The sequence below is a fragment of the Nannospalax galili genome, unplaced genomic scaffold (genome assembly GCF_000622305.1).
Source record: "Nannospalax galili isolate Female #2095 unplaced genomic scaffold, S.galili_v1.0 scaffold305, whole genome shotgun sequence".
In the NCBI taxonomy this organism is placed as follows: Eukaryota; Metazoa; Chordata; class Mammalia; order Rodentia; family Spalacidae; genus Nannospalax; species Nannospalax galili.
The window spans coordinates 9,650,653-9,678,336 of record NW_008356258.1 but is presented as its reverse complement, the minus strand read 5'-3'; the positions used below and the strand labels follow the sequence as shown (position 1 = coordinate 9,678,336).

General features: G+C 38.7%; 1 protein-coding gene across 2 annotated transcripts in view; it reads left to right on the top strand.

Moving 5' to 3' along the window:
• Gask1b (golgi associated kinase 1B) overlaps window positions 1-24,930 on the top strand; it is a 60,945-nt gene extending 36,015 nt beyond the window's left edge. For both annotated transcript variants that reach the window (XM_029556755.1, XM_008854313.3), the window contains 2 exons: window positions 19,263-19,489; window positions 23,132-24,930. In XM_029556755.1, coding sequence (XP_029412615.1) covers window positions 19,263-19,489; window positions 23,132-23,339 — 435 coding nt within the window. In that variant the 3' untranslated portion in view covers window positions 23,340-24,930. The remainder of the gene's footprint in view (window positions 1-19,262; window positions 19,490-23,131) is intronic.
• The last annotated feature ends 2,754 nt before the right edge of the window (window positions 24,931-27,684 follow it).

Below are 27,684 nucleotides of genomic sequence, written 5' to 3'. Positions count from 1 at the left end.
TTTTAGGTTCACAGTTGAATTAATACAGTAATACAATATTGAACTCAGTATAAACCCTGTAAGACATAAAATTGAATGAGTTTTGAACCTTTAAAAATATCTCTATTTCATTTTAAAATATACTCTTTCTTACAAAAGACTCATTGTTTTTGCTAATAACATTTAGATGTTGGCACATGTGTCTTTAATCTGTATGTATCTGATTATTACTAGTTATGGACAGTTGCATTTGGATCACTGGGACCTGTGTATGGATATAAAGTAATAGGGTAGATTTCAATGATAGTGTTTATCACCTCTACTAATTAATATGAAGTAAATTTTTATGCTTCCTCCTCAAATATAACTCACTTTCTAAATTTGTTAATTTTTGTGTGTGTATATCACAAAGAGCATCCCAAACAATCTTATTCACCTATATACTCACTTCCCAGATGGCCCCTCCCATAGCCCCCCCCCCACTACAGCCCTTTTACTCTGTCTTCCCTGCTACTGTTCGCTGTGTGGTCATCACCCCCAGCCTTTCCCCAGTACTTGTCCATTCAGTCAATCTAGTCAGCCTATCTAGAGGTCTTTGTTTTAGGAAGGACAGCTGTTCCTCATCTAGCAGCAATCAGTTGTCAATATTCCTTTAGATAAGATTGGGGTCTGAAATCCATTTTCCCAGTTTTATGCTGGGTTACTATCTGGGAGTCTCTTGGGCCACCCTGGCCAGCAACTCAAAAGAAGGTATCTCTTATCTGGCATTGCTTCTTGTAGCCTTTAGCTATACATATGGACTCTTAAAAATTATATTATCCCTTTTAATCTTTGGTTATACTTTCCTTTTGGGCGTTTAAGGCCATATAGTTGGTCAAGATAAACCAATTTATTTTTACTCTTAAGGCCATTTGAAGATCTGTTCCTCAGGGGTCACATGGGCTTGGGAGGAGCCCCTGGCTCCTTTCTTTTACCACCAGTTCTGCCTATGTGAAGATAAGTCAAAGGTCCTCTTGACCAAGCTGGCTTCACTTGGAAGCACAGAGGAAATGTTTCCTCTGTACTGACCCTCTTCTTTGTGGACTGGACACTGGTTCAAGTCCATCTGGTGGGGTCTCCATGGCCTCCTTGATCAAGAACACAGGTGACTCACTACAGTTACAGGACATTTTGACAGATGCTCATAGCCCCCGGGAAAAAGTCAACCTAGCAGGGCAAGGAGCAAAAACTGTCCTTTATGTCCCTCTGACCAAATTAGTATAGGCCTCAAAGTATGTCTGTTAAACATCCAAGAAGGTTAGTTCCACCAGTCTGGTACTTTTAATTACCATGTACCATATGGATAAAGCTTGGGCAAAGACCAATTGTTCTCAGATAAACCTTGCCTAGACATATATTTCTTGTTCTGGTATGTATAATTTGTCAGTAGATTGTTGGACTAATATGGTTTCCTCTGGTTTTTGAAACTAGCTATGCATAATATATCTCTCACATTGTCTAACACTTCCATCATGGTTTCTCCAATTAAGGTGTCCCCATTTTTCCCATTTCTTCCTTAATATTACCCTTCTCCTATGATCCTACCTCTCTTGAGCTCCTTTTTTCCCTGTATCCCATAGGTTCCTTGTATACCCTTCTCTCCCCCTCCCTTAAACTAACCCAATTTGTATCCATATCTCCCTTATTAAGGCCTGTTTCCTACTGTTCTTCTCTTTCAGATTCTTTCTTTTCCTTTATATCTCTGTTTCTTTTCCATTATCCTGATTCCCATAGTTATGTCTGGATACATCCTTACTTATCAGGATTTGGTGCTAGGATCCACATATGAGGGAGAACATACAATGTTTTTGTTTTTTTTTTTCTGACTCTGTGTTACTTCACTTAGTATAACAGTTTCTAGTTCCATCCATTTACCTGCAGATTTCATGATTTCATCTTTCTTTACTGCTGAGTAAAACTCTATTGTACAAATGAACCATATTTTCATTATCCACTCGTCAGCTAGGGACACTTAGGTTGCTTCCATCTCTTAGCTATTATGAAAAGAGCAGCAACAAACATGGATGTACAAGTGTCTCTGCAACAGGATGAGTTCTTTGGGTAAATGCCAAGGAGTGGGACAACTGGGTCAAATGGTAGGTTCGTTTGTAGTGTTTTAAAGAGTTCTCCACACTGCTTTCCAAAGGGGTTGAACAAGTTTGCAGCCCCACCAGCAGTGGATGAGTGTTCCCCTTTCCCCACATCCTCTCCAACATTTGGTATCATTTGTTCTCTTGATGTTAACCAGTCTGACTGGAGTAAGATGAAATCTTAAAGTGGTTTTAATTTGCATTTCCCTAATTACTAGTGACGTTGAACATCTTTTAAGATGCTTCTTAGCCGTCTTTATTTCTTTTGAGAACTCTCTGTTCAGCTCCTTAGCCCATCTTTTAATTGGGTTACTTCCTTTCTTGATTCCTTGTTTTTTTAGTTTATTATATAGTCTGGATGCTAAACCTCTGATGATTCGCTGGTGAAGATTTTCTCCCATTTTTTGGGTTTTCTCTTCACTTCCCTGGTCGCCTCCTTTGATGTACAAAAGCTTTTTAGTTTAATGAGGTCCCATTTGTTGATTCTTGACCTTGTTTCCTGAGCAATTAATGTCTGGTTTAGAAAATCCTTCCCTACACCTACCTATATTAGGTTTTTCCCAATGTTTTCTTCTAACAGTTTCAGAGTCTCAGGCTTCCCATTGAGGTCTTTGATCCATTTGGAGTTGACTTTTGTGCAAGGTGAAAGACAGGGGTTTAGTTCCATTCTTCTACAGGTGGAGATCTAGTTCTGCCAGCACCATTTGCTGAACATGCTTTCTTCCAGTGAATGTTCCTTGCTCTTTTGTCAAATATCAGGTGGCTGAAATTGCATTTACTCATATTTGGGTCTTCAATTTTGTTCCATTGCTCTAGGGGTCTATTTTTGTGTGAGTACCATGTTGCTTTTATGACTACAGCTCTGTAATACAGCTTGAAATCTGGTATAGTAATCCCCCCTGGCATTGCTTTTAGTGCTCAAGGTTGCTTTGGCTATCCAAAGGCTTTTGTGCTTCTATATGAATCTTAGTATGGTTTTTTCCAATTCTGTGAAAAACGTCATGGGGATTTTGATTGGCATTGCATTGAATCTATGAGTGGCTTTTGGTAGAATGGTTATTTTCATAATATTAATTCTTCCAATTCATGAGCATGGGTGGTCCTTCCATCTTCAGATGTCTTTCTCAATCTTTCTTTAAAGATTTAAAATTTTCATTGTAGAACTCTTTAATGTCTTTGGTTAGGTTTATTTCGAGATATTTTATTTTTTTCAGCTATTGTGAAGGGAAGTGTTTCAATGCACTCTTCCTCTGATTGCTTGATATTGGTGTATAGAAAGGCTCCAGACTTTTGTAGATTAATTTTGTAACCTATCACTTTGCTGAACATGTTAAAAATTTCCAAGAGTTTTCTGGTGGAATTTTTGGTGTCTCTTAGATATTATATCATATCATCTGCAAAAAGGGATAATTTGATCTCTTCTTTTTCAATTATTACTCCTTTAATTTCCTGCTCTTGTCTTATTACTCTTGCAAGAGTTTCAAGCACTATGTTAAAGAGGAGTGGAGAAAGTAGACAGCCTTGTCTGGTTCCTGATTTCAATGGGAATGCTTCCAGTTTTTCTCCATTTAGAATGATGTTGGCTGTGGGTTTATTATATACGGCTTTAAATATGTTGAGGTATGTTCCTTCCAGTCCAATTCACTCTTAGAACTTTGAACATAAATGCATGATGAATTTTGTCAAAGGCCTTCTCTGCATCTCTTGAGATGACATTATTGTCTTTGTCTTTGAGCCAATTTATATGTTTATTTGACTTATGTATATTGAACCAGCCCAGCATCTCTGGAATAAAGCCGACTGGATCATGGTAGATGATCTTTTTATGTGTGTCTGTATCCGGTTTGCAAGTATCTTGAGAATTTTTGCATCTATGTTCATTAAGGATATGGGTCTATAGTTTTCTTTTTTGGTTGCGTCTTTACCTGGCTTTGGTTTTAGAGTGAGGCTGGCTTCATAGAAGGAATTTGGAAGTTCTCCCTCCATTTCTATCTTTTTGAATAAATTAAGTAATATTGGATGTAGATCTTCTTTAAGATATCTGATAGACTTCTGCTGTAAATCCATCTGGTCCTGGGCTTTTTTTTAGTCAGGAGGTTTTGTATTACTGTTTCAATTTTTTTTTTCTGATATGGGTCTGTTTAATCTGTTAATCTCTTCTTGGTTCAGTTTTGGTGGTTCCCATACCTTTAGATATCCATATCCATATCTCTTAGGTTTTGAAATTTAGTAGTATATAGGTTTTTAAAGTATTCCCTTATAATGTTCTGTATGTTTCTGGTGTCTGTTGTGATGTTTCCTCTTTCATCTCTGATTTTATTGATTTGGAGGTTCTCTTTCTTTCTTTTGGTTAGCTGGTCTAGAAGTCTGTCAATCTTGTTTATCTTTTCAAAGAACCAGCTCTTGGATTCATTGATTCTTTATATTGTTTTCTTTGTTTCAATTTCATTAATTTCTGCTCTGATTTTTTTTATTTCTTCTTGTCTGCTGGGTTTGGATTTCATTTGTTGTTGCCTTTCGAGTGTCTTGAGTTGCAATGTTAAGTCATTTATTTGTGTTCTTTCCGATTTATTTATTTATTTATTTTTTGTCTTTTTGAGACAGGGTCTCCTTGTAGCCCCAGCTGTCCTGGAACTCACTATGTAGACCAGACTGGCCTCGAAGTCACAAAGAACCACCTGCTTCTGCCATCTAGCTGCTGAGGTTAAAGGCATGTTCTTTCTAATTTTTTTAAGCTAATGCAAGTGCTCTTTCTTTGTTTTGGTTAACTGGGCTAGAAGGCTATCAATCATTTTTATCTTTTCAAAGAACCAGCTCTGGATTCATTGATTCTTTGTATTGTTTTCTTTGTTTCTATTTCACTAATTTCTGCTCTGTTTTGGTTATTTCTTCTTGACTGCTGGGTTTGGGTTACATTTGTTGTTGCTTTTCAAGTGTCTTGAGTTGTAATGTTAAGTCATTTATTTGTGTTCTTTCTGATTTTTTAATGTAGGCACTTAGAGCTATAAACTTCCCTCTAAGGACAGCTTTCAGTGTGTCCCAGAGATTTTGTTGTGTTGTATTGTCATTTTCATTTAGTTCCAGGAATACTTTTATTTCTGTCTTAATTTCTCTTTTGATCCATTCATTTAGGAGTGTGTTGTTTAATCTCCATGGGTTTATATGGTTACTAGGGCATCTTCCATTGTTGATTTTAAGCTCTATTGCACTGTGGACTGATAGAATGCATGGGATTATTTCAGTCTTTTGTATTTGTTGAGGTTTGTTTTGTGCCCCAGTATATGATTGATTTTGGAGAAGGTTCCATGGAGTGCTGAATTGAAAGTATGTCCTTTGGTGCTTGGGTGGAGTACTTGGTGGATGTCTGTTAGGTCCATTTGATATATGATATTGTTTAATTCAGATGTCTCTCTGTTGACTCTCTGTCTTATTGACCTATCTAATGGAGACAGTGGGGTATTGAAGTCACCTACTATTAATGAGTGGGATTAATCTGGGTCTTAAAGTTCTGTAGTACAGTTTTTATGAAGTTGTGTGCACCAGAGTTTGGTGAATATATGTTCATGGTTGTAATATCTTCTTGGTTTATTGTTCCCTTGATCAGAATAAAGTGGCCCCCTTTATGTCTTCTGATTAGTTTTAAAGTCTATTTTGTCAGATATTAAAATTGTAACACCTGGTTTTTTCTTAGTACCATTTGCTTGGTATATTTTTTTCCATCCTTTCACCTTAAGGTAGTGCCTGTCCTTGAAATTGAGATGAGTTTCTTGCAGACAACAAAAAGATGGGTTTTGTTTCTTAATCCATTCACATAGTTTGTGTCTTTTGACTGGGGATTTCAGTCTATTGATATTTAAAGTTATTAATGAAAGATGTATATTGAATCCCGTCATTTTTATTTCTATTCACTTTCTTGATATAGCTGTCCTTTTCCACAGTTACACCTTCATTGGATTTCTTTCCGCAACCCCTTGGGTATAGTCATTCCTTTCTTCAGCTCTTTGTATTGCTTCCAGAACTCTCTGAGGGGCTGGTTTGTGGACATGAATTCCTTCAGCCGATTTATGTCTGGAAGATATTTCTTTCCCCTTTGACTATAATAGACATTTTGGTTGGGTACAGTAATCTGAGTTGGCATCTGTGGTCATTTAGACCTTGGAATACTTTGGTCCAGGCTCTTCTGGCTTTCATAGTTTGCACTGAAAAGTCAGCTGTAATTCTGATGGGTTTTCCTTTATATGCGACTTGTTGCTTTTCTTTTGCAGCTTTCAGTATTGTCTCTTTGTTCTGTATGTTTAGTGTTTTTACTATGATGTGCCGTGGAGAGTTTCTTTTCTGGTCCTGTGTCTTTGGTGTTCTGTATCCTTCTTGTATATGTATGGCCATGTCTTTCCTTAATTTAGGGGAATTTTCTTCTACGATTCTTTTTAAGAGCTGGTTCATACCATTATCTTGAGATTCTTCTCCTTCCTGTATGCCTATGATTCGTAAGTTTGGTCTTTTTATGGTGTCACACAATTCTTTCATATTCCATTCTCGTGTTCTGAAATTTTTCATAATCTTTGCTTGAGTGATCTAGTTTATCCACTTTATCTTCCAGTCTTGATATTCTGTTTTCCATTTCATTCATCCTATTGGTGAGGCTTTCTCTTGTTGTCTCTAATTGTCTTACTGAGTGTTTCGCTTCCTTCTTCATTTCAGCCTGAGTAGTGTTCAATACTTCTAACTCTTTTCTGAATTCATTCAGGAGGGTATCCTTATCTTCCTTCAGTTCTTTGAATTCTTTGTGTGTTCTTTAAATTCACTGAATTCTTTTATCATGTTTTTAATTGTTTTTTTTGTGTTCCACGTCCTGAGTTATCTCTGGGGTTTCTCATTGTACTCCTCTAGAGGACTATTGGTATTTGGTGGGGATATGTTATTTTTATTTTTCATGTTATTATTTTTTCTCTATGACTTTGACATGTGAATTTCTTTTGTAGTTTCTGATTCTTGTGTGAGACTCAAGTCGCCAAATTTAGGTCTGCTTCTTTTGTAAAGTTTATGTGACTTTGTGGTTTACTTGTTGGGCATGAAATGCTGGTCGGTCTAGGCTTCCAGTTCCCTCTTTTGATTTCATATTGGAGTGGCCAGATTGCTTTCATCTTCAGGAATTCCCACAGAGGCCCAAGTCAGATTAGGATCAGATGCTGTCAGGCTTTCTCCTAAGGTCTGGATCCCTCCAGGAAAGATGTTGTCCTCAGGAATTCTGGGGCTGGACTAGCCTGGGAGCAGGGCCCAGGAAAATGTTGGTCTCAGGCAGCTGGTGGTCATGCCACCCTGGGAAGCAGAGGGAGGTGAGGCCAGGCCCAGGCCCAGAGAGCTCCTGGGGACTGAGAAGGACCTGGGTAGGTCTGGATGCAAGGGGACAGGAAGCAGTGGTGGCTCCTAGCAGAGAGCCAGCCCAGGTGTCTGGGGTCCCTATACAAGAAATGGGCTATTACCTAAGCTAGGAGGAGAGACAGGCGGGGGAGCTGGGAGGGTGAATGAGACCGAGGCGTCAAGGCAGGGTGGGCACTGCTGAACAAATGCAGGAAAGAGGCTGGTGGGTTGTGCAGCCCAGGGAAGCTGAGGGAGCTGCCCAGGGAAGCAGAGGAGGAAGGTCTTCTGTGTGCTTTGGAGAGAGTCATGAGGTTAAAGGTGTCTTTGTAACACCAAGAATGCTTTTGTTTTGTTTCCACAGTGCTGATGTTTGCACTAGTAAGTGAATTTGTTGGTGTCTTTGGATGAATCAAGGCAAGCAAACCACCAGTCTGTGTTCCCCTACACTCATTGGGAAAACACATGGCATATATACCAAGTTCTCTTAATGGTCTTGGTGAAGTGACAGAAACCAATACTCTTCTTAAACGTCTGCCTGCAAGTACATCCTTTTTAATACCTTGAGTGACAAGATGACAAGAACACATACAGTAATCTCATGAATTGCATTATTGCATTTCAAAGCTCAGTTTTATTGTGGACCTGTCCTCATGCAGCTTTTTGATATGAGAGATTAAATACTATTTAACTTAAAGCAACAATTTTGCTTTCATTCTTTGCAAAGTATAACAATTTTCTTTAACATGTGCTATTTATGTTAACAAGCAATCAGCTATTTTCAAATAAATTTAATTTATAACTATCTGGAAAGTCTCAGCTTTAATTTTTAAAAGAATTTACCTATTTTCAATTTATGTGAATGTTTGCCTGCAGGTATGTATGTGTACCATGTGCATGTATGTGTACCCTGGACCTGGAGTTGTGGGTCTTCTGGAAGAGGATAAAGTGTTCTTAACCACTGATCCATCTCTTCTAGTCCCTCAGTTTAAATTTTGATATACCAAAAAACTTTCATAAATGAGTGCTCTGTGAGGATCCTCTCTTTTTAAGAGTGTCAAAAACCCTGAAGTAAAAACAGTTTGAAAGGTCAGCACTCTAGCTTAAGTTTCTAAAAATAAATGTTATTAGGTAGTACTTGGTAACTATAGAGGCATAACATTTCTGTGATTCTAAGAACATGGCATTTTAAGGTTTGAGACATAGATAATGACAAAGTAATGGGTAGGAACTGGAAGTCTTGCTTATTATTATACAAAGTTAGTCATGTTTAGCAGCATAAGACCTTAGGTGAAAGAAGAACTTCTTCCCAGCTTGGGATGCCATGGCAGACTGCTCTGATGCAGAAATCCATACCTGCTCCCTGCTTTTCTTCTTAGGTAGTTTAGTTACCCTTTTGGAACGTTTTTCTTCATTTGTAGCAAGTAAGAAGATGAAGAAAAAACACAGATCATTTTTGGATGGTTTTGATGATTAAAAACTTTATAATGTAAATCTTAGTGTGTTCTGAAAAATTTTAGCTAGTTACAGAAAGAGTTTTAAATTTATAACAAGCACAGAAATAAATACATCTTAGAATGGGAAATCCTATATATGCATGTAATAACAATTTTTGAAATCAAGGTTAATTCAGGAAAGGAATATTCATTTTTAATGACTAACAATAATCAATTTGTCAGAATTAGATCTTTTGTAAATGAGTTCCATTAAAAAATATGAATCTAAACAGTTATTGGATTTGTTACATTGACTCCAGGCATGACCAGAATGGTATTTAGCATAGTGACTTAGCCTGCCTGCCTTTATTTTTGTCAATTTTCTTTTAATAAATTCATTTTACTGAGAAATATAAAATGAAAGGAAATTCTATGCAAATACTAGATATGAATACCTATCACTTTAGCAAAAGACCAGTTTTCAGTGGCAACATTCCCGCAGATGTAAACAAATAAGATTTTTAGCTCATTTATGATCCTAGTTTATGTAAGTTAAAAATACCACTTCATTTCATTAAAGGAATGCATTGTAGGAAGATTTTCTTAGATAAGGTTTATTTCATTTCCAGTTTAGATTTGTTTACTTAGTCTAAATTCCTAAGAAACTTTTCTTAGGTTGTTTCATTCCTGTTTTTAGAGTTCTTTGCTTAATATACATTCTGTAAGTCAGAATTTCAAAAGATATAAAAATAATTGTGTTTTTGGTCTGAATGCTCTTTTAAACTCTTTACAGGAAGGGGGTGTGCCTCTGGCAGAGGTTATTTTTATGGAGCTCTGCTTATTCAAATTATAGAATGTGAATTTCTTTCCCTAGAAATAGACTGTTATTTGCCTGCTGACTCTCCAGAGCTGGTCTGTGGGGCAGCCTCTTGCAGTCATCCAGAAGTTTGCCTTACCAATCTGCATCCTTGGAATCAGAGCCAAATATATCACTGAACATAGTTTTACCCACCCACAAAGAAATACTACTATCTTTCCTTGTGATTCAGTAATAAAGAAGCTAGAGATTCTTCCTTGAATTGGTGCACTGATAGCAAGCAATTTAACTGTGGAATTCTAGAGTAGAGGCAGAGAAATGGTTGCTGTTTATAAAGGCAGAAGCACTGAGAGCCTGTGTTTATTATCAATATCAGATAAAAAGACCGTTTTCATATTTCTCATCATTCCTCAGCTGCTCTGCTTGTCATGTCTGTGTGCTTACTAATCAAATAGATACCTGTTGTCATGGCAGCCCAGAACAAAAGTGAAATCCATTGTTTTACAAGGAAACAGTTCCTAAGGGATACAGGTGCAAGTGGGAGAAAACTGTGTGGGCTTCTGTTTTGCGTAGTCTCCAAAGGGAAAAACCTGCATCTGTATTAACAAGTACCACGAGGACTGAGGCCTGTGGTGTTGTCCAAGATTGCTCTTCTCTGTGATATGGTGTGCCCTTAAACACTTATTAGACTATAGGAACTCAACTCTAATTTCAGTTGTAGCACTATAGGCACATACTGATTTTCATATGACCAAACACATGTAGAGGATTTTCCCATGTGAGTAGCTAGTTGACAACTAAAGAAGCCCAATTGTTTTCATGTCTTTCGGTGCTTGGGGTGCTGCTGCTAATAACAAACAATTCTCGTTGCCTCTTTGCTTTTTTGAAATACTTAAGATAATTGTTGAATGTGGGGCTTCTTTTCTGCCTGTATCTTTTAAAAATTTTTATTTATTATTTTTATTTAATGTGTATGATTATATTGTCTGCATGTATGTAAATGTACCCCTATTGTGCAATGCCCACAGAGGTCAGAAGAGGGCGTCAGTTTCCCTGGAACTGGAGCTATGGACAATTGTTAGCTGCCATGTGCATGCTGGGAACCGAACCTGGGTCTTCCGCAATAGCAGTCAGTGCTCTTAACTCCTGAGCCATCTCTCCAGCCCCTTCTGCATGTATCTTTCACAAGCAATTGAGATGTTCAATCAAGTAATTTAGATTCAGAGGAAATATGCCAGCAAACTGCTAGTCTGAGAAAAGAGTTTCCTTTTGCTATCTGTGTCACCTGCCTATTGTGCTTATTACATGCAAGGCATTCCAGAAGATTTTCTGTCAGATGTAGAACTTATGATCCATGGGTAAGTCCACATAAAGAAGCTAACCCAAAACAAGTGATAGACACAGAGAGAGTTGTATGGCTTGCCCCCTTCTCACTTGGTTCATACTACTTTAAGAAGTCCTAGCTTGATATGTCATTGTAATTTTGGTATTCCTTGATACAAGACAGTGCTTTGGAGGAGCTTTGAAAATAATCGAATAGGAAGTTTGTAATAACTTTCACTAGAGTTGACTCATTAGGAAACATTGAGTACCACCAATGTGCTAGCTGTTCAGTAGAGTATAATAGTGAATTGCTAAGTTTGTCTAAATATTTTCTTGACTATTAAAATTTTTTCTTCTAAATGCAATTGTCTTTATAAAGATGGCAGCTGTTAAATATTAAAAACAAATAGTTTGAGTAAAAATGGTAAGACTCTTAAGATGGGGCTGAGGAGATAGCTTAGTTGGTAAAGTGTGTACGTGCAAACATGATGCTCTGAATTTGGATGCCCAGTACCCACATAAAAGCCAGGTGTGGCAGTGGTTCGCATCTGCAAATCAATCCAGCAGCGAGTGTGTGTGTGTGTGTGTGTGTGTGTGTGTATGTGTGTGTGTGTGTGTGTGTGTGTGTGTGTATGTGAACAGAGAAAATAGGATCGCTGAAGCTCATTGGCCAGCTACCCTTGCCAAGTCAACGAGTCAAAATCTAATGAGTGACTGTGTCAAAAAATAATGTAGAGAGTGATAGAGAAAGATATCTGACGTCAACCTCTGACCTCTACATGAACATGCACACATGCATGTATACACACACATTAAGAATATACCCCCTGCTAACAAATTTTAAGATACCACCTTCTAGATAAGAAATGCATACATGCATACCTGTATACATATGCTCCCTCAGAGCAGTTAGTAGGGAAGGAAAACAGATGGAAAACTATTCAGGTTTATTTAATTTAACCAAAAGAATGGAACAAGAAACACATTTAGATGATGGGAATTCACCTGTGTAGGTGAGAGTACCCTCAGCTACTCTGTCTTTAGCTTCCCAGCATGCTCTGTTTCAGATGGCAGTCTTATGATTCCTTCTGACGCTCTGCCCCCTTGCCTCCCTCTTTCTCCCAATGAGAGAAAATGAGGAAGTTCTCAGACAAACCTATCTTCAAATTTATCATATCTACATGGCACTCTGATTTCCTTTGGCTCTGACTACCTGTTTTTCATGTTCCCATCCTCCCCTGCAGTGTTCTGCAGTGTGTCCCAAGGACTCAGGCCAGTTCATACCAGTCCAGGACATAAATGCAAACATGGCATGTAAACCTTTCTAAACATTCATAACATTTTAGTAGAGTAATTTTGTCCACTGAATGTTACAAAATATTTGTTCTCAAGCTAATACTGCCTGGCTCTTTAAGCCCAATTGTGTCATCCTCTCCTTCGTGCATTTTTTTCTTAAGGTTCTGTACTGAAGTTCTTTGTATTTCTTCTGAAACTCTCACAATCGATAGTAATTGAATACCGAATCATTTAACAGTCTGCACAGATGCAAAGCCACACCTGAAAGACACAATCAGAATGAATAGCAGTATGGCTTTTAAGATGTGGACATCTGGTTTGGAACCCTGAGTTGTCCTTTGTGAGCAGAGAGGCTTTGGAGAAGTCACTGCTTCTTCATGCCTGTTTCCTCACTTAGTCTCTGTTGCCTCTGTTCAAACATTGCTTGCTTGGAACTAGTGTTTAATGCACTGCACTGAGGAAAATGAAGATGTGAAGAAACTAATCCAAGTTCTTGACCGACCCAGTTTTGAAAACTGTGGTGTGTGGAAAGGTGGTTGTTTTTTGAAGGTTTCTAGCAGCTCTTGGGAAGTGACAGTGTGGTGAGGCAGAGGCACCCTTGTTTAGAGTCACTTATAAGATACTTTTTTTCTACCATCAAAACCAGCTCTACCAAAGGAAAATGGAATTAAGAAAAAAGCTTTACAAGGAACAATATCTAAAAATAACCCATCTCTTTAAAAAGTTGGCTGGAACACCTGGATTTTTCTGAGTATAATTTTAGTTAAGTAAATACTGAAAAGATGTATTTTTCTAAAAAAGGAAAAGAGCAAGTTTATAGAAAATGATGGCTGGCAGTCCTCCTCAGAAGCAGATCAGTTTAGCAAAAAAGGATTTTCCTTGTTCTGAAGAGCAAGAAGATGGCTCAGTGGTTAAGAGCACTGGTGGTTCTTGAAGAGGACCTGGGTTCAAATTTCCAGAACCCACATGGCAGCTCAAAACTGCCTGTACCTCCAGTTACAGGGGAGCCAGTGCCCCCTTCTGGCCTCTGTGGGTGTTGCATACATGTGGTACACTCATATACAGACAGTCATACACGTAAAATAAATCTTTAAGTGAGTTCAGGACCAGGGATAATACTGAACTTTGGGGTAACAGTCTGTGCCCCAAGCTGCTTTTGGCCATTCATACTCAAGAAGCCAATTAAAAGAGCTAAATTAATAGTGGAAAATAGAAAAGGGAAATTTATTCAATGTGGCCACTTTAGGAAGAGGAACAAAGAGATACAGTGACTGATTCTCCCAAATCCATCTTTGGGGTCCTGAAGTGAGATTCAGGTTTAAATAGGGAACCAGCACTATGCACATCTAAGCAGCCCACCACTGACCTATCATTGCTTGGCCTTCAGTCTCATCCTGTAAGTTCATGACAAGCTGTTAAAGCTCTGTGAAATGCCAGGTGTGGTGGCACAGGCCTTTAATCCCAGTACTCAAGAGGCAGAGGCAGTGGATGCCTGTGAGTTCAAGGCCAGCCTGATCTACACAGTGAGTTCCAGGCCAGCTGGGGCTACAGGGAGATCCTGTCTCAAAAAGACAAAAAAAAAAAAAAAAAAAAATCTGTGAAATCTTTTCCCTGAAGACATGTTTTCCCTCCACCTGGCACCTTTTCCTTCTGTTGGCATGAGATTCCTGGAGAAATTCCTATTTTTATGAGGTCTGCTGTTTTAATAGTTTGATAGTCAGGCTGAGAAACACAAGTATCTCTTTAGAATATCTTCATTTCTGGCAGGTCAGTTACAGCAGGATGACTTAGCAGGTGATTTCTGCCGAGCTGGCGCATCTGAACTCTAATCCCAGTGCCTATGTGGAGGAAGGAGAAATCCCACTCATATGCCTTGTTCACTGACTTCCACATGCCTACAGTGGTACCCACATGCCCTCACTCTCGTCCATACACACACTCCCATACACAAAGTAAGAAATAAATATAAGAAGATGTGAATTCAAAAAGTAGTAATGGTGATTAGCAGTCTCAACTGCTTACCTGAAAAAAATTATCCTTTTGGGATAACTATTTAAGAATGTAGACAGGCAGATGTGCACTGTAAAGTTTTATGATGCAACAGTTAAATCTTTGTTTTAATGTGTGCACTAAATAAACATTAAAACCATATTATGGGTTCATAGCTTCGTGGGATATGCTTTACTAGGCTTTAAAAACTGGTTTGCTGTCTTAAAAGTTAGCAGGATTATGTTCAACACATATTTAAATCAACTGCCAGGCAAAATGGTATTGAGTGTAAGGGAATGTATTATATATTATTTTTGTTATATTGGATGGAAACTCAGAAGGAAGACTGTGCTGGTTTGGTTTTTGTTACCTTGCTACAAACTAGAGTCACCTAGGAAGAGGGAACCTCAAATGAGGAATTTTTTCCATTGGATCTACCTATGGCCATGTCTGTGAGGCATTTTCTTATTTGATAATTGATACAGGAGGGCCCAGCCCACTGTGGGTGGTGCCATCTCTGGACAGGTGGGTATGTGCTGTTTAAGAGGAGTTGCTGAGAAAGTCAGAGAGAGTAAACCCATAAGCAGCATTCTTCCATGGTCTGCTTCAGTTCCTTCCAGCTTCCTGCTTGAGTGCCTGTCCTGACTTCCCTCAGTGATGAACTGTGACCTGAAAGTGTAAGCCAAATAAACCCTTTCTTCCCCAAGCTGTTTTTGGTCAGAGTGTTTTATCACAGTAATAGAAAGCTAATTAGAAAAAATAACATAAACAGAAATCTAAGAGTCAGAGAGCAGGATTTAAAAGGCACATAAGCCCTTGCCAGGCAAGGGTAAAAGTTAAATAAGGACATAATTTGCTCTTGTCAGGGAATAAGGAAAGCAGTGATACAAATTATTTGAGGCTTTATAGTCTGATTACACATATCCACATGACACACATGTACACTCAGCATGTGATAATGTACTCCCCAAAAACAAACATAGATCTATGATTTGAATGAAATGAGTGATAACATTTCCTAGAGGTTGAATTGAACATACACACCTGTTTCAATAATAACTTTGGTTAGACTTGCTTGGCACAAGCACAGCAGGCTGTCAGGGAAGTGATGAAATTATCAAACTGTCCAGTGATTCAAGATTAGATCTGATGGGGCACTTTAAAAATACACTGTAGGATAGTCTAATGTTGGGAAGGCAGCAAAAAGATGTCCTATGCCAATCTTTCCTGCCTCTAACTACTCATACTTTTCATGAAGTTTAAAAATATAAAATATAATATTTATAAAAATGCTGAAAAGAACAAACTTATTAATATCTTATTATTGAACATGAATACTTTCATTATTCATGGATCTGTTAGCTTGGATCATAGCTATGCCCATATGTTAAAGGCTTGGTCCCCAGCTTGTGGTACCATTGGGAGCTGCTGGACTAACTAAGAGGTGAGGCCTAGTGGGAGGTCATGGGTCATAGGGGATGCACCTTTTATGAGGAGTGTGAGACTCAGGCCCCATTGTGAGCCTCTCTTTCTTTTCCCAGTCATGAGATGGGCAACTTTGCTCCACTAGACGCTTACACCTTTGTTTGCTGCCACTACAAAGCAAGGAGACAAGTGAGTCATGAACTGAAACCTCTGAAACTGTGAGCCAAAGAATCCTTTTTCTATGTGTAAATTGATTCTTTAGGGAATTTGTCATGGCGTAAGAAAACTGAGTAGCACAACTTTGTTCCAGAGACAAAAGAAGTGTAGCTCTGAGTCCTGGTCCTTTCTCTACCTTTATGAAATCATAAATGAAGGAGGAGTATAGAGGCTAGCTTTATATTTAAGAGATGGGTGATAACTTTGTCCTTGAAAGTTAAATCCTAAACATGCACATCTTGTTGTAGTCAAAATTTGAATGATTTCATTTTTCTTCTATAGATATTAATATAATTGAACATAAATATATGATAATGGTAGAAAATAGTACATTCTTTGAAAACTATTGGTTAGTGTTTATAATAAAGGGAGAATTGACTAAGGGGAAGGAACTTCCAGGAAAAGTCACTTTTCATGTTCTCAACTTTGGTAATTGGCAGCCAGATGCATTCTGGTTGATAATTTGATTTGTCTTGTATTTAAAGGCTGTGAATATATAATATAAAATGAATGTAATTGTTTGAGGAGAAAATATTTGATAACTTTTCCCAATACTTTGTTTTTTATGCCGTTTTTCCTTCTGAGTACCTGCCCTACCTGTAGCAATTTACCTTGGTCACCACTGGGAAGCCTTTGTACTTGTCAAACAAATGCACTTCTGTTAGTGGTGGAGACTTCCTGGGATGGTCTCTTACCTTTATCTTACCACTGCCTCAAATCTCAGGAACTGGGCAAACGACCTTCCTCTGTTTTGTGATGTAAATGCATTTTGTATCAAATAGCGTGCTTTGAAAGCAGAGACTTTGACCTTTCAGATAAGCCATGGGTTATCCATGTGCCCACACACTGCTTCTCAGAGGCTGAAAGAGTCTTCCTCATTGTTTCTAAATACTCAAAGCTGTGCAAAGCACAGGCTCACTGATGGACCCTGTGCACCCTGCTTTACGTCAACTTCAGAAGAACTTACCTCATGTTAATGTCTCTTAAAGTCACTTCTCTAAATGTGTGCTTTGTCATATCAAGCTTATTTACATGCAGAAAACAAAGGAAGGCCAGATGCCCAGTTCTTGGAGTTTGCTGTGGTAACAGTGCAAAACTGAATGACCACCCGCATTCTTCTTTGCAGATAGCAATGATGGGGAGATGCTGGCCATGGGGAACATTTGCCATGGTGCCTGGCTCACTGACAGAATGGTCAATAGGCTTGCTGGGTGATGGTCATTTCAAAGAAGGTTAAATCTCAGCACTGCTTCTCTGCATCCCTTTCTGAGCAGCTGGGTTCCTAGTGGCTTCAGCCCCCTGAGGGCTGCAAAGACACAAGTGTGGGGCAAACACATGTAAATTTAATGCTGAAAGAAAAAAGTGCAGGTGTCTGTGTAGCCATATGTTGAATTAGGAGCAAATATATAACTTCTAATGATCCTGAAAATTTTCAACATAATGTATAAAAGTCATCAACTTTTGAAAGCACACAGATCCATGTCCATATCTTATCTTTGTTACTGACTAATATCCTACCCAGGGGAGGTTATGCAATCTCTGAAGCTAAGCTCTTTTCTCTTTTTCTTTTTTTTATATAAAACAGAAACATTTACTCTTTACTTTGGAACCTTGCTTTGCGCTTCATGTAGTGGGCATGTATGTCTCAACAATACCGGTAACAGTTGCCATCTTTGAGTATTGTGTTGGTCATCTTTCTATTACTGTAACAACTTCCTGAAATAATCATTTTTATAGAAAGGAAAGGGTAATGTTGGCTCACAGTTTTGCGAGTTTAAGTCTCTGGGTGGTTGACTTTATTGTTTTTGGACTTGTGGGAAAGCAGTGGTGCAGGGAAGAGGAGGCTGGTCCCAGTCTAGCTGCTGGGAAATAAAACGGAGGAAGAGAAATCTGTGTCTAAATCCTTTTCATAACTTGATTACTTAAGGACGCCCTCCCCCACTATGTCCTACCTCCTAAGGGTTTTACCACCTCCCAGTAGTGGTAGGCTAGGTACTAAAACCTTTGACACATGGGTTTTGGGTGAGAGTTAAGATCCAAAGTAGAGCCAGTATTCCCTACTAAGTCTGTACAATTTGTAACACAGGACTACATGCAGCTCTGTACAATCTGTAACACAGGACTACAAGTTGGAATGTGGTCCAACATATTTGAAAATGACAAGGTCATGTTGCAGGGCCAGAAGTCTGGGCATCCCTTCTGGTCAGGGTAGAAGGTATGCGTTTTATTAATTTGCCTACCAACCAACTTTACAACATAAATAGTATCGTTTGTAACACACAAGGAATTAGAGTCAGTGACATGAAGGAATCTACACAAAGTTGCACAGACAATAAGAACAGAGACTTGACTTTAAAATATTTTATTAATTTCTTTTATTTTTTTGTGTATGAGTGTGTTGCCTGCATGTGTGTAAGTGCACCCGTGTCATAAAATGCCCTCAGAGATCAGAAGAGAGTTTCAGATTCCACTAGAACTGGAGTTACAGATGATTGTTAGCTGCCATGTGGGTGCTGGAAATCAAACCTGGGTTTTCTGCAAGAGCAGCCAGTGCTCTTAACCACTGACCCATCTCTCTAGCCCCCAGATTTGACTTTAAATTAATCAAATTTCTGAGCCCAGGCCTATTACACTCTGATTATTAAGTATCATTTTTCCCTTGGCCTTAAAAAGTGATATTACAGGATGCCCTAATTAATCTTTCCGCCCTTTTTTAAGTCCTTTGACCCTTAATGAGCTGCCAAAGGCTTGATCATTTTGTCCTGTTCTCACTTGTTCAGAATCAGTGGCTCATGCTCCCACTTTTCTTGTTGAATTTCCTATATTCCTAATAGATCTTCCATCCTATTTCAGGTTAGCTTCTGCAATACTGAATTCGATGTAGTAGATGCTATAGCCAATGAAATAATCAGATTCTGTAGAATCCAGCTCCAGGGAGAAAGTAAGATCTAGCCCCTGGGATATGTGAAAGGAGTGTGAGATTCTCCTGGCCACGATTTTTTTGTGTGATGTCGGTGGGAACTATGAGTGCTCAGGGTGGAAATGTTTGACTTGGATGATCTGGCTTTGGAACTTTTAGGGGAATGCTTAGGTCCTAAGCTGGGAATGCTTAGGACCATGTCTGAGTCAGAAGGCTCTGAACCTTGGTCTTACTTGGACAGTTGTCTTTAATTAAACGAGCCCAGGCTGCTTGGATTCTGGCAGATCAGCTACTCAGAAAGCACTAGTTCTTTGGAAGTGTTCTGATTTTCCCAAGCTTTGACTCTGCATCTTGTTTCCATTTTCCATTTTCAGATTTATAATCGCTTAGATACAAATTGCTGTGGATTCAGACCTCGCAAGGAAGATGCTTGCGTACATAACAGATTGAGGCCAAACTGTGATGACCAAAACTCTGTGACTCTGGCACACATTATCCAGAGAACACATGATCCAAGGCATTTGGTCTTTATAGACAATAAGGGCTTCTTTGACAGAAGTGAAGACAACTTAAACTTCAAATTGTTAGAAGGCATCAGAGAGTAAGTTTTCTGTTTGTTTTCTCATTTGGTTTGGAAGTAAGATCTCACTCTTCAGTCTAGGCTGTCTTAGAACTCACTATATAGTCCAGGCTGTCCTTCAGCTTGAAATTATCCTCCTGTCTCAACCTCCAGAGTGCTGGGATTACAGGAAAGAGTCACCATACCCGGAATCAAGAGTAAGTTTTATGATGGTGTGGCATCCTTGGAATATCACATATATGTTAAATGATTAGAAAGGTTCTAAGAAAACTCGCACCTTATGTTTGATAGATTTAACCCTTAAATAACCTGTAAATGTGAATTTGGTAATGGAGATCCAAGGAAGTGAAACCATCCCCCAAAGCAGTTAGTACGTCCAACAACAGCCCACCCATACAAAGCTCCTGCTATATTTTGCATTTACTGCCTTGGCCAGCCTTCCTTGTGAAAACCCATGTGGGTACATTTGGAGGGATGCAGGGATATCATGAGTAGGAACTGGCAGACAAGGGGTAAGCAGGTGGCAGAGACTCTGCTATTGGGGCACAGGACTGGACAAGAAAGGAACAGATACCCGAATTTAGAATAAAGTATTTGTCATGTCAGTAGAACTAATAGTCATGACAAGATGTTCAAATTCACGATAAAGTGAATGTCTTATGAATACAGCAGGAAAAGAGATCTGGAGAGTAGAACACAGGATCAGAGGGCGACTGGCTGTTTAATTTGGGTAGGAGGACTTTTGAGTACTCGGAAATCTTTTCAGTTAGGCATAGACTATGGGGGGTGGGTCTTGAAAACTAGGAAGGAAGGGCTGTAGGGGCCAGTCAAAGAATCACTGCTGTAATCAGGATTGGCTAAGAACTCAAGAGAGACCTCAAAAATTTGGGAGGCATCTGAAAAGTCTTAGAAAAGATACAGAGTGAAGAGAGGACCCAAGAGAAACTAAAGGAGTTCTGCACTGTGGAGGTTAAAACAGTGGGTGTAAGGACACACATGATCGTACACACAGTGCACAGAGAGGAGAATGGGATGTAAGAATGATGCGAACCAGCTATAAAGTCAGCAATTCTACCTTGGTTTTGGAAATCGTGACTAGATTTCACAGCAGTTGCCCCCCCGCCCCGCCCCACACTCACTTTAGTCAGGAATCATATTTCCCAAGGAAGTGGGGTAGGTTGGAAGCTTGAAGGTGGAGCAATACCAACCAAGTGGAGCTAAGCCACTGCAAGAAAAAATCCCCCAAAGTCTGAAGTGGATGGTAGAACTCAGCTTTTCCAAGTCCAAGCCTGTTGTTTTCTCTTTTATTTCTTGAATATTCATTAATATTTATTTAACTTTTATTTGTGTTTGGAGGCCATTACCCTCCTTCAGACTGGGGGGTGACTCAGTATTAGTGCAGTTGCCTAGCATGCATGAGGCCCTGGGTTCCAGCCCCAGGACCAAAACCAAAAGCAAAACCAGAAAAGCCACAAAAAGTGAAAAACAGGTCATACTGTGAAGCATATTTCCGTTGTTTTTTTTCCTGACTTTCTGACTTAATTAATGCAAATTTTATACACTTTTAACATTGAAAGTAACATTCTTCTTGGCGTCTCAGGAGCTTTTGCTTCATCGTCTCTCTGCTGATTCCATTTCTCACCTATCTTTGTGAAGTGAAGGTGGAATATGTAGCAGATTCTCTTTCAAGTGTCTAAGTTCAGGAAAATTTATGCAAGGAAAATTTACATTCCTAAGACGTCACTTACTGAAATGATACTGCATCACTTAAATTTCCTTGTGGAGTTGAGAGTGCCTGGAGCACCTGTCTTAAACATTCACATAAATATGAATGTTCTTATTTGTTCTTTCAAAGAAGATTAAACCTTACCCACATTATGAGGAGAAATGGGTTTAAGGCCAAACCTTCTTTGAATATATAATTCACATATTAAGACGTAAAAATGAAGACTGTTAATCTCAGATCCATGCACTGAATATTCCTATTTATCAAGGCAATAAAAAGGCCAGTAATAGAGTAATATTTTTGTTTTCCTTTATGAACAAATTAGCCACCAAAGAAACTGGTGGTTTTACCACTTTTACCTCAGGCATTCTTCTTCAGCTAAATTAGTTGAAAGGCTATAGAAATTACAAATAATGGATTATTAATACCTTATACAGCAAAAATGTTACTTAGTTAATACTATAGCCCATAAGATCATACAGTTCAGGTCTTTAGGGAACTCAGAGCACATAATAAGCCTTATTAGTACCACACTTCTCAGATTCATTAAGCATGTCGAGTACCATGATGTTTGGTCTTCCAGCGACATCAGAACTCTGGGTCCTGGATCCACACATTCTGTGTGCTCTTCCATCCGTGGACCTTCAGAGTGTGGCTTGGGGTTTCAAAATGTGCTCTTTAAATAGCATGTAGTTTTTAAGGTAAAATGAATTTATTGAAAATTACTATCTAACCCCAATATTTGTATAATACTTTAATGAGGGTTGGAGGAGGCCAATCTGGGGATATGGCAGAATAAAATCTATGATTTAAACTGAAAATTTTGCTAAGCTCTTCAGACATTTTGTATGCTAGGCTCTGGCTCTGTTCTTTCTACGTGAAGAGAAAGAAGTGCAATGTACTCTCTCAAGATAATTCAGCCAGACTCTTAACTGGCCTTCGATTTTCCACTGCGCTCTCTTTTATTGAATGCCCTGGCTCTGAAATTTCTGTTTTTCTGACATTATTTGAAAAAAATTGTTGGAAAGGTTGTGGCTCACAGCTTTGGAAGTTTTGGTTGATAACCAAATAGTTCTGTTACCTTGAACCTGTGGTGAAAAAAAATACACTATGGTAGATGAAGATGGGGAGGTTCTCTTCACTGCAGTCAGGAAATGGAAGAGGAATGGATAGGGCTGCAGTATCCACTTCAAGGTATGTCCCAAAGTCCTGAAACCACCCACTGGGCTCCACCTCCTGAAGGGGCCACTGTCTCCCAGTTGCCTTAGGAACTGAGTCTTTAATGTGTGGACATCTGGGGAAATTCAGGGTCTAAACTTCAGCTCTACATAACACTCCACTTAAAACACTCTCAATCACCAGAATTCCAAAAGTATAATCTGAATCAGACGCAATTCTTCCTCAATTGCACTTTTTTTGAATGATTCTCCTCTCATTTTACAGCACATTTGTGATTACTGTATTCTAAACTCAGTTGTGTGACTTCTGTACCGAGAGATTATTTTACTGAAACTGCACACATTTTGTGTCTCCCATTTTTTTTTTTTTTTTTGCATAAAGTCTCACCTTGACACTGACAAGGTCAGAGTAAAAGGCTTTCTATAGGAGAAATGGAGTTAAGAGTGAGGTAAATAATTTTGCTGACTTAACACAATTTTTTAATTCTGAGTTGCCCTTTGCCAGTCCGTAATGATCCAAAGTAAGATCTTAGTATGTCAAGTTCTGAATGGTTTAGAAAATTTGGTTCACATAAAACACATTTTTTCTTGAGTATTACTTTTGGCAAAAACTGTTTAGCAGTGACAAAATTGTTTTGGTTTTTGAAATCCCATTTTGTAGTGTGATTTATGGTAGGTTAATGAGGAAAGAGCAATCAGGGGAAGGGAATAATATTTCTAAGCAATTGCCAAGAATGAAATATTGTGTTATCGTTTCAGATTTCCCGAATCTGCAGTTTCTGTTCTGAAGAGCCAGCACTTACGGCAGAAACTCCTTCAGTCTCTGTTTCTTGATAAGGTTTACTGGGAAAGTCAAGGGGGCAGGCAAGGAATTGAAAAGCTTATCGATGTAGTAGAGCAGAGAGCCAAAATTCTTATCACCTACATCAATGCACATGGGGTCAAAGTATTACCTATGAATGAATGACAAACAGAGCTTCTACTCAGAGTGCGACACGTGTGCTTTTTTAAAACAATCAAGTACATCAACCTCAAGTTCTCCCAGGAGTGAGGCAGTATAGATGGATATGTGCATTCAGTCCAGTGTATATGATAAACCTGAGTTGAAAATGTTTGCAGAGTTTAGAGGTATTCCAGACTTAAGCAGATTCAGAAAAATATATTGCTTACAAAATGCTTGTTTATATTTTTTCCTAGAACTCTGGCATGTATTCTTATTACACAATAGCCCAAATTTTTATTCCCACTAATCTTTAAATTATTTTCATGCCATTTGATGAAGCAATATAAACCAGAGGCTCCGACTCTTCTAATAAACCACACTTAATGTTATTTGACTGATTTGACTGTACTGTTAATGGGTAAGTTTATCGACATTCTTCTGTTGCTGATTATTGAATAGCTCTCCCAATACTACCCAGAGGCAATTCTACATTGGAAAATCAAGGCATGTGGTGTGCGAAAACATGAGTCTCTAAATACATTCTCAACAGAAATAGAAGATAAATTGTAAACTGCCGGTATATTTTCTATAGTGTCTATAAATAATCAGCTATCACTGAGAAGCAAAATTTCCATTTTCCATTTCTTTTTAGAAATCTATTGTCAGCATAGAAACAACCACATCTAACAAATGATATATAAGTTAGCTTTGCTGTCTAAGTTTTGAACTGACTTATGGCTAGTGGTTGAGAAAACTAAGCAGTTGTAAGGCATCATGTTACCTGTTTGAAAATGTACTGCCAAGTGTGTTCCTCCCTCCACCTCACAAATGTTGAGATTACAGGAGTGTGCCTCCATGCCTGGTTTGTGTAAGGCTGGGTAATCGAACTCAGAGCTTTAAACATGCTAAGCAGGCACTCTATGACTAAGCTACATCTCCAACCTATCTTTTTTAATGACTGCTTTAAAAAATTGTCATTTTATAAAGGGTATGCTATCATTTCTGTATTTTTTTAATCACAGAGGATTTTTTTTTCCTGGGTCAGGTTTAATCTGATGTAATTGATATTATGTAGATATTGGCAATAAGTCTAGATATTGAATGTGCTTAAATATATTATGTAGATGAATCCAATATGAGATATACAAATGAAACAAACTAAAGTGAACAGTTAGTTCTCCTTGAGGGCAGCACATGACTAGAGACTATTTGACAATAATTGGGCCAAATGAAGCCTCAGGTGATTTTCCCCTGAATCCCCCTACCAGCTTCTTAATTGGGTTGGAAGGACTGAGACACAGAGTGTTCATATGTTGAGTCTTCATGTCCTTGGAAAATCTTCAAGGTCATCACATATCACACGTACTCATGGTGGTTTTTCTCCCAATCTCAACTCTCCTACCCCTTATTTAAAAGCTGATTGATTCTCCAGGTTTGGTTGTGTGTATCTGAAATCTCAACACTCAGGGAGGCTGTGGCAGAGATTTGGGATTTCAAGACCACCTGGGTTACATAGCGAGATCCTGTATGAAATGTACCCTCCCCTTCAAAAAACCTGATTGTTGACATTGTCATTCTTTGGAAATTTAAAAATAAAAAATCATAAACTTTTAAAGTGTGTCTTGTCTTCTCTTTTCTCAATTGTCATTCTTCACATGCACACATTTTGTATGTTTTGATAGAGTAATTACTATCAGTGTGAGCTATTAAAGACATTACAAGCCGGGTGCCATGGCACATGCCTTTAATCCTAGCACTTGGGAGGCAGAGGCAGGCGGATCTCTGTGAGTTTGATGCCAGCCTGGTCTACATAGCAAGTTCCAGGCCAGCTGGAGCTACAGAGATACCCTGTCTCACAAAGACCCCCCAAAATAAATAAAAAATAAATAAGACATTGCAGTATAGACTAGATTTTAGAAGAAAGATGTTTGTGTAGATTCTAATTAATACAAAGCCATCAAATTGTCAAAATAACATGTTAAGTACAAGGGAATGTAGACCAAGAAGAAAGGAATTGGCTGATGGTCTAATTACAACTTTTCAAGGTGCACACCCAAGCATTGCTTTTTATCGTTATGTGCTGCCCCTGCCTTTGGAGTGTTGACTGTGGCCCAGTCTCTCCCTCAGTTTCCCCTGTGGCTGAGTGTGCTTGTGAGTGCCTGTGAGTCTGTCCTTTGCCTGCTGTCTATGACTTTTCTCTCATGAATCATTTTTCAATTAGCTTAACAAACACTTGGATACTTACATTTGACTTTGTGCTGTTATTTTTGGCAAGTTATCTCATGCCCTGTCAAGGTGACCTATTTACATTTCAAGACTTTTATATTTCTGAAAAATTTACTATTTTAATCCAAGTTATTAATGCTGGGGATTTTAGGCTCTTTAGAAATGTGCATTCTTATGTCTTAAGCTACCCAGCATCTGGGCAGCCTGGCCTCCCACAGGTGGGTCTGACTGTATGTTCATCTAGTTATTCCAAAATGCTTCATACTAAATGAAAGACTTAGGAAAACATGCTTACTTTGGTTACATTTACTTTTTTTCCTTTCGATTTTTGAGACAGGTGCTCCCTGTGGCCCTAGCAGGCCTAGCACTCGCTATGTAGACCAGGCTACCCTTGATTTTACAGGGATTTGACTGTCTCTGCTTCTTGAATGGGGATTAAATTTTACATTCACCTTTTAAAATTTTCATTTGTCTTATATTTATGTGTATATGCATGTGTCTATGTGTATATACGTACATGCATGCCCATGGGAGTCAGAAAGGGACATTGAAAGCCCTGGAGCTGGAGTTATAGGCCATTGTGAATCATTTTATGTGGGTTCAGGGAACCAAACTCAGGTCCCCGGGAGAGCAGTAAGCACTTTTAACAGCTATGACATTTCTCCAGTCCCTACACACATCTTTAAAAAGTACAATTTGTTGAATAATCAGTGAATAATTGATGGTCACTATTTTTGAATAATAACCGAAAGCCAAACTCTTCATTCTGATTAGTAATGTTCTTCTCTTATTGGAATGATGAGAATATCTTGTGCATTTCAGACTGTTCAGATTGTGCTGTTATTTGGTTTACATTAGCAGACCTAAAATAGAACAATTTACCCTGGTAAACATGTAAGAACGACTGTGTGATTTACTTTCTTTTAGCTGATATGAAAATGAATGTGTACTTAAAACTTGTAATAAAATGTTAGAAGCTAAAATGTGTACTTTTTTTGTAAACTCCTTTTATATGGGTTCATTTTCAAAAGTTAAGTACAGCAGTTACTCCCCTTTGGGTTAACCCATTCAGGTCTCTCTGCAGTATACTATCCTAAGCTTTATTGAACAAACATCCAGCTTAAACTAGGGGGAAAACCCAAAACAATAGAACACAAGAATGTATTTGTTACTTCATCCATGAAAAAGACAAATAGAAAATTTTTTTTTTTTTTTTTTGAGTTAGGGTCTCACTATGTAGCCCTGGCTCTCCAGGAGCTTTCTCTGTAGACCAAACTGACCTTAAACACAGGCGGTAGATAAAAAGTAGCCATATGATGAATAGGGTTGATCAGGAGAAAGCAGAATTTATTAGCAAAGGAACACATGGGACAGATTTCCTTCCGGGCAAGGAAAATGTCTGCCTGGGTTATGAGCTGGGGTCTTTTTAAGGGGGAGGCTTCTGCTTCATGCGGAAGGCTGAAAGATGTATTTTTTTAAAGTTGGGTGGGGGAGAAGTGGGAGAGCGGGACTGTTAAAACCTGTTCTCTTTAGAGATCAAAGGGGAAGCCTGCTGTGTTGGCCAAACAGTGGAGAAAAGTCTGCTTCTCTTGACTTCAAAGACCAAGGTGCTTATCAACTCAGGTCCCTTTTCTCAGGAGCTTGAGAAGTCTGTGAGACCCTGTTGGTGAGGGGGTGGGGCTATCTGAACCTTAACAACAGGGACCTGCCAGCTTCTGCTTTCCTGGTACTGGGAATAAAAGCATGCTCTACTGTGCCAGGTTCCAACTGAGTCTCCACAGATGCTTTACAGTGGGCGTGGTGGCATGTGTTGGAATCCCAGCATTTAAGAGGCTGAAGGATAGTGCCAGTGTAAACCAGCCTGGTCTATAGTCAGACTGTGTCTCATAAAAAACACTCCTCTTCCCCCTAAAAAACCTCATAAATTAAGAACTTTCATTTATGAGAGCTACTTTGACTTGTCAGGAAAATTACCTGGAATTCGACAATAGCCTAAAGCAATTTTGTATTCTTTGATGCAACGCTGGGCTGGATTTTCTATTTATTGACTTTTTTATTGATTTTTTTTTTTTTTTCATCATTTTGAGACAGGGTCTCCCTGTAGTCCCAGTTGGCCTGGAACTCACTATGCAGACCAGACTGG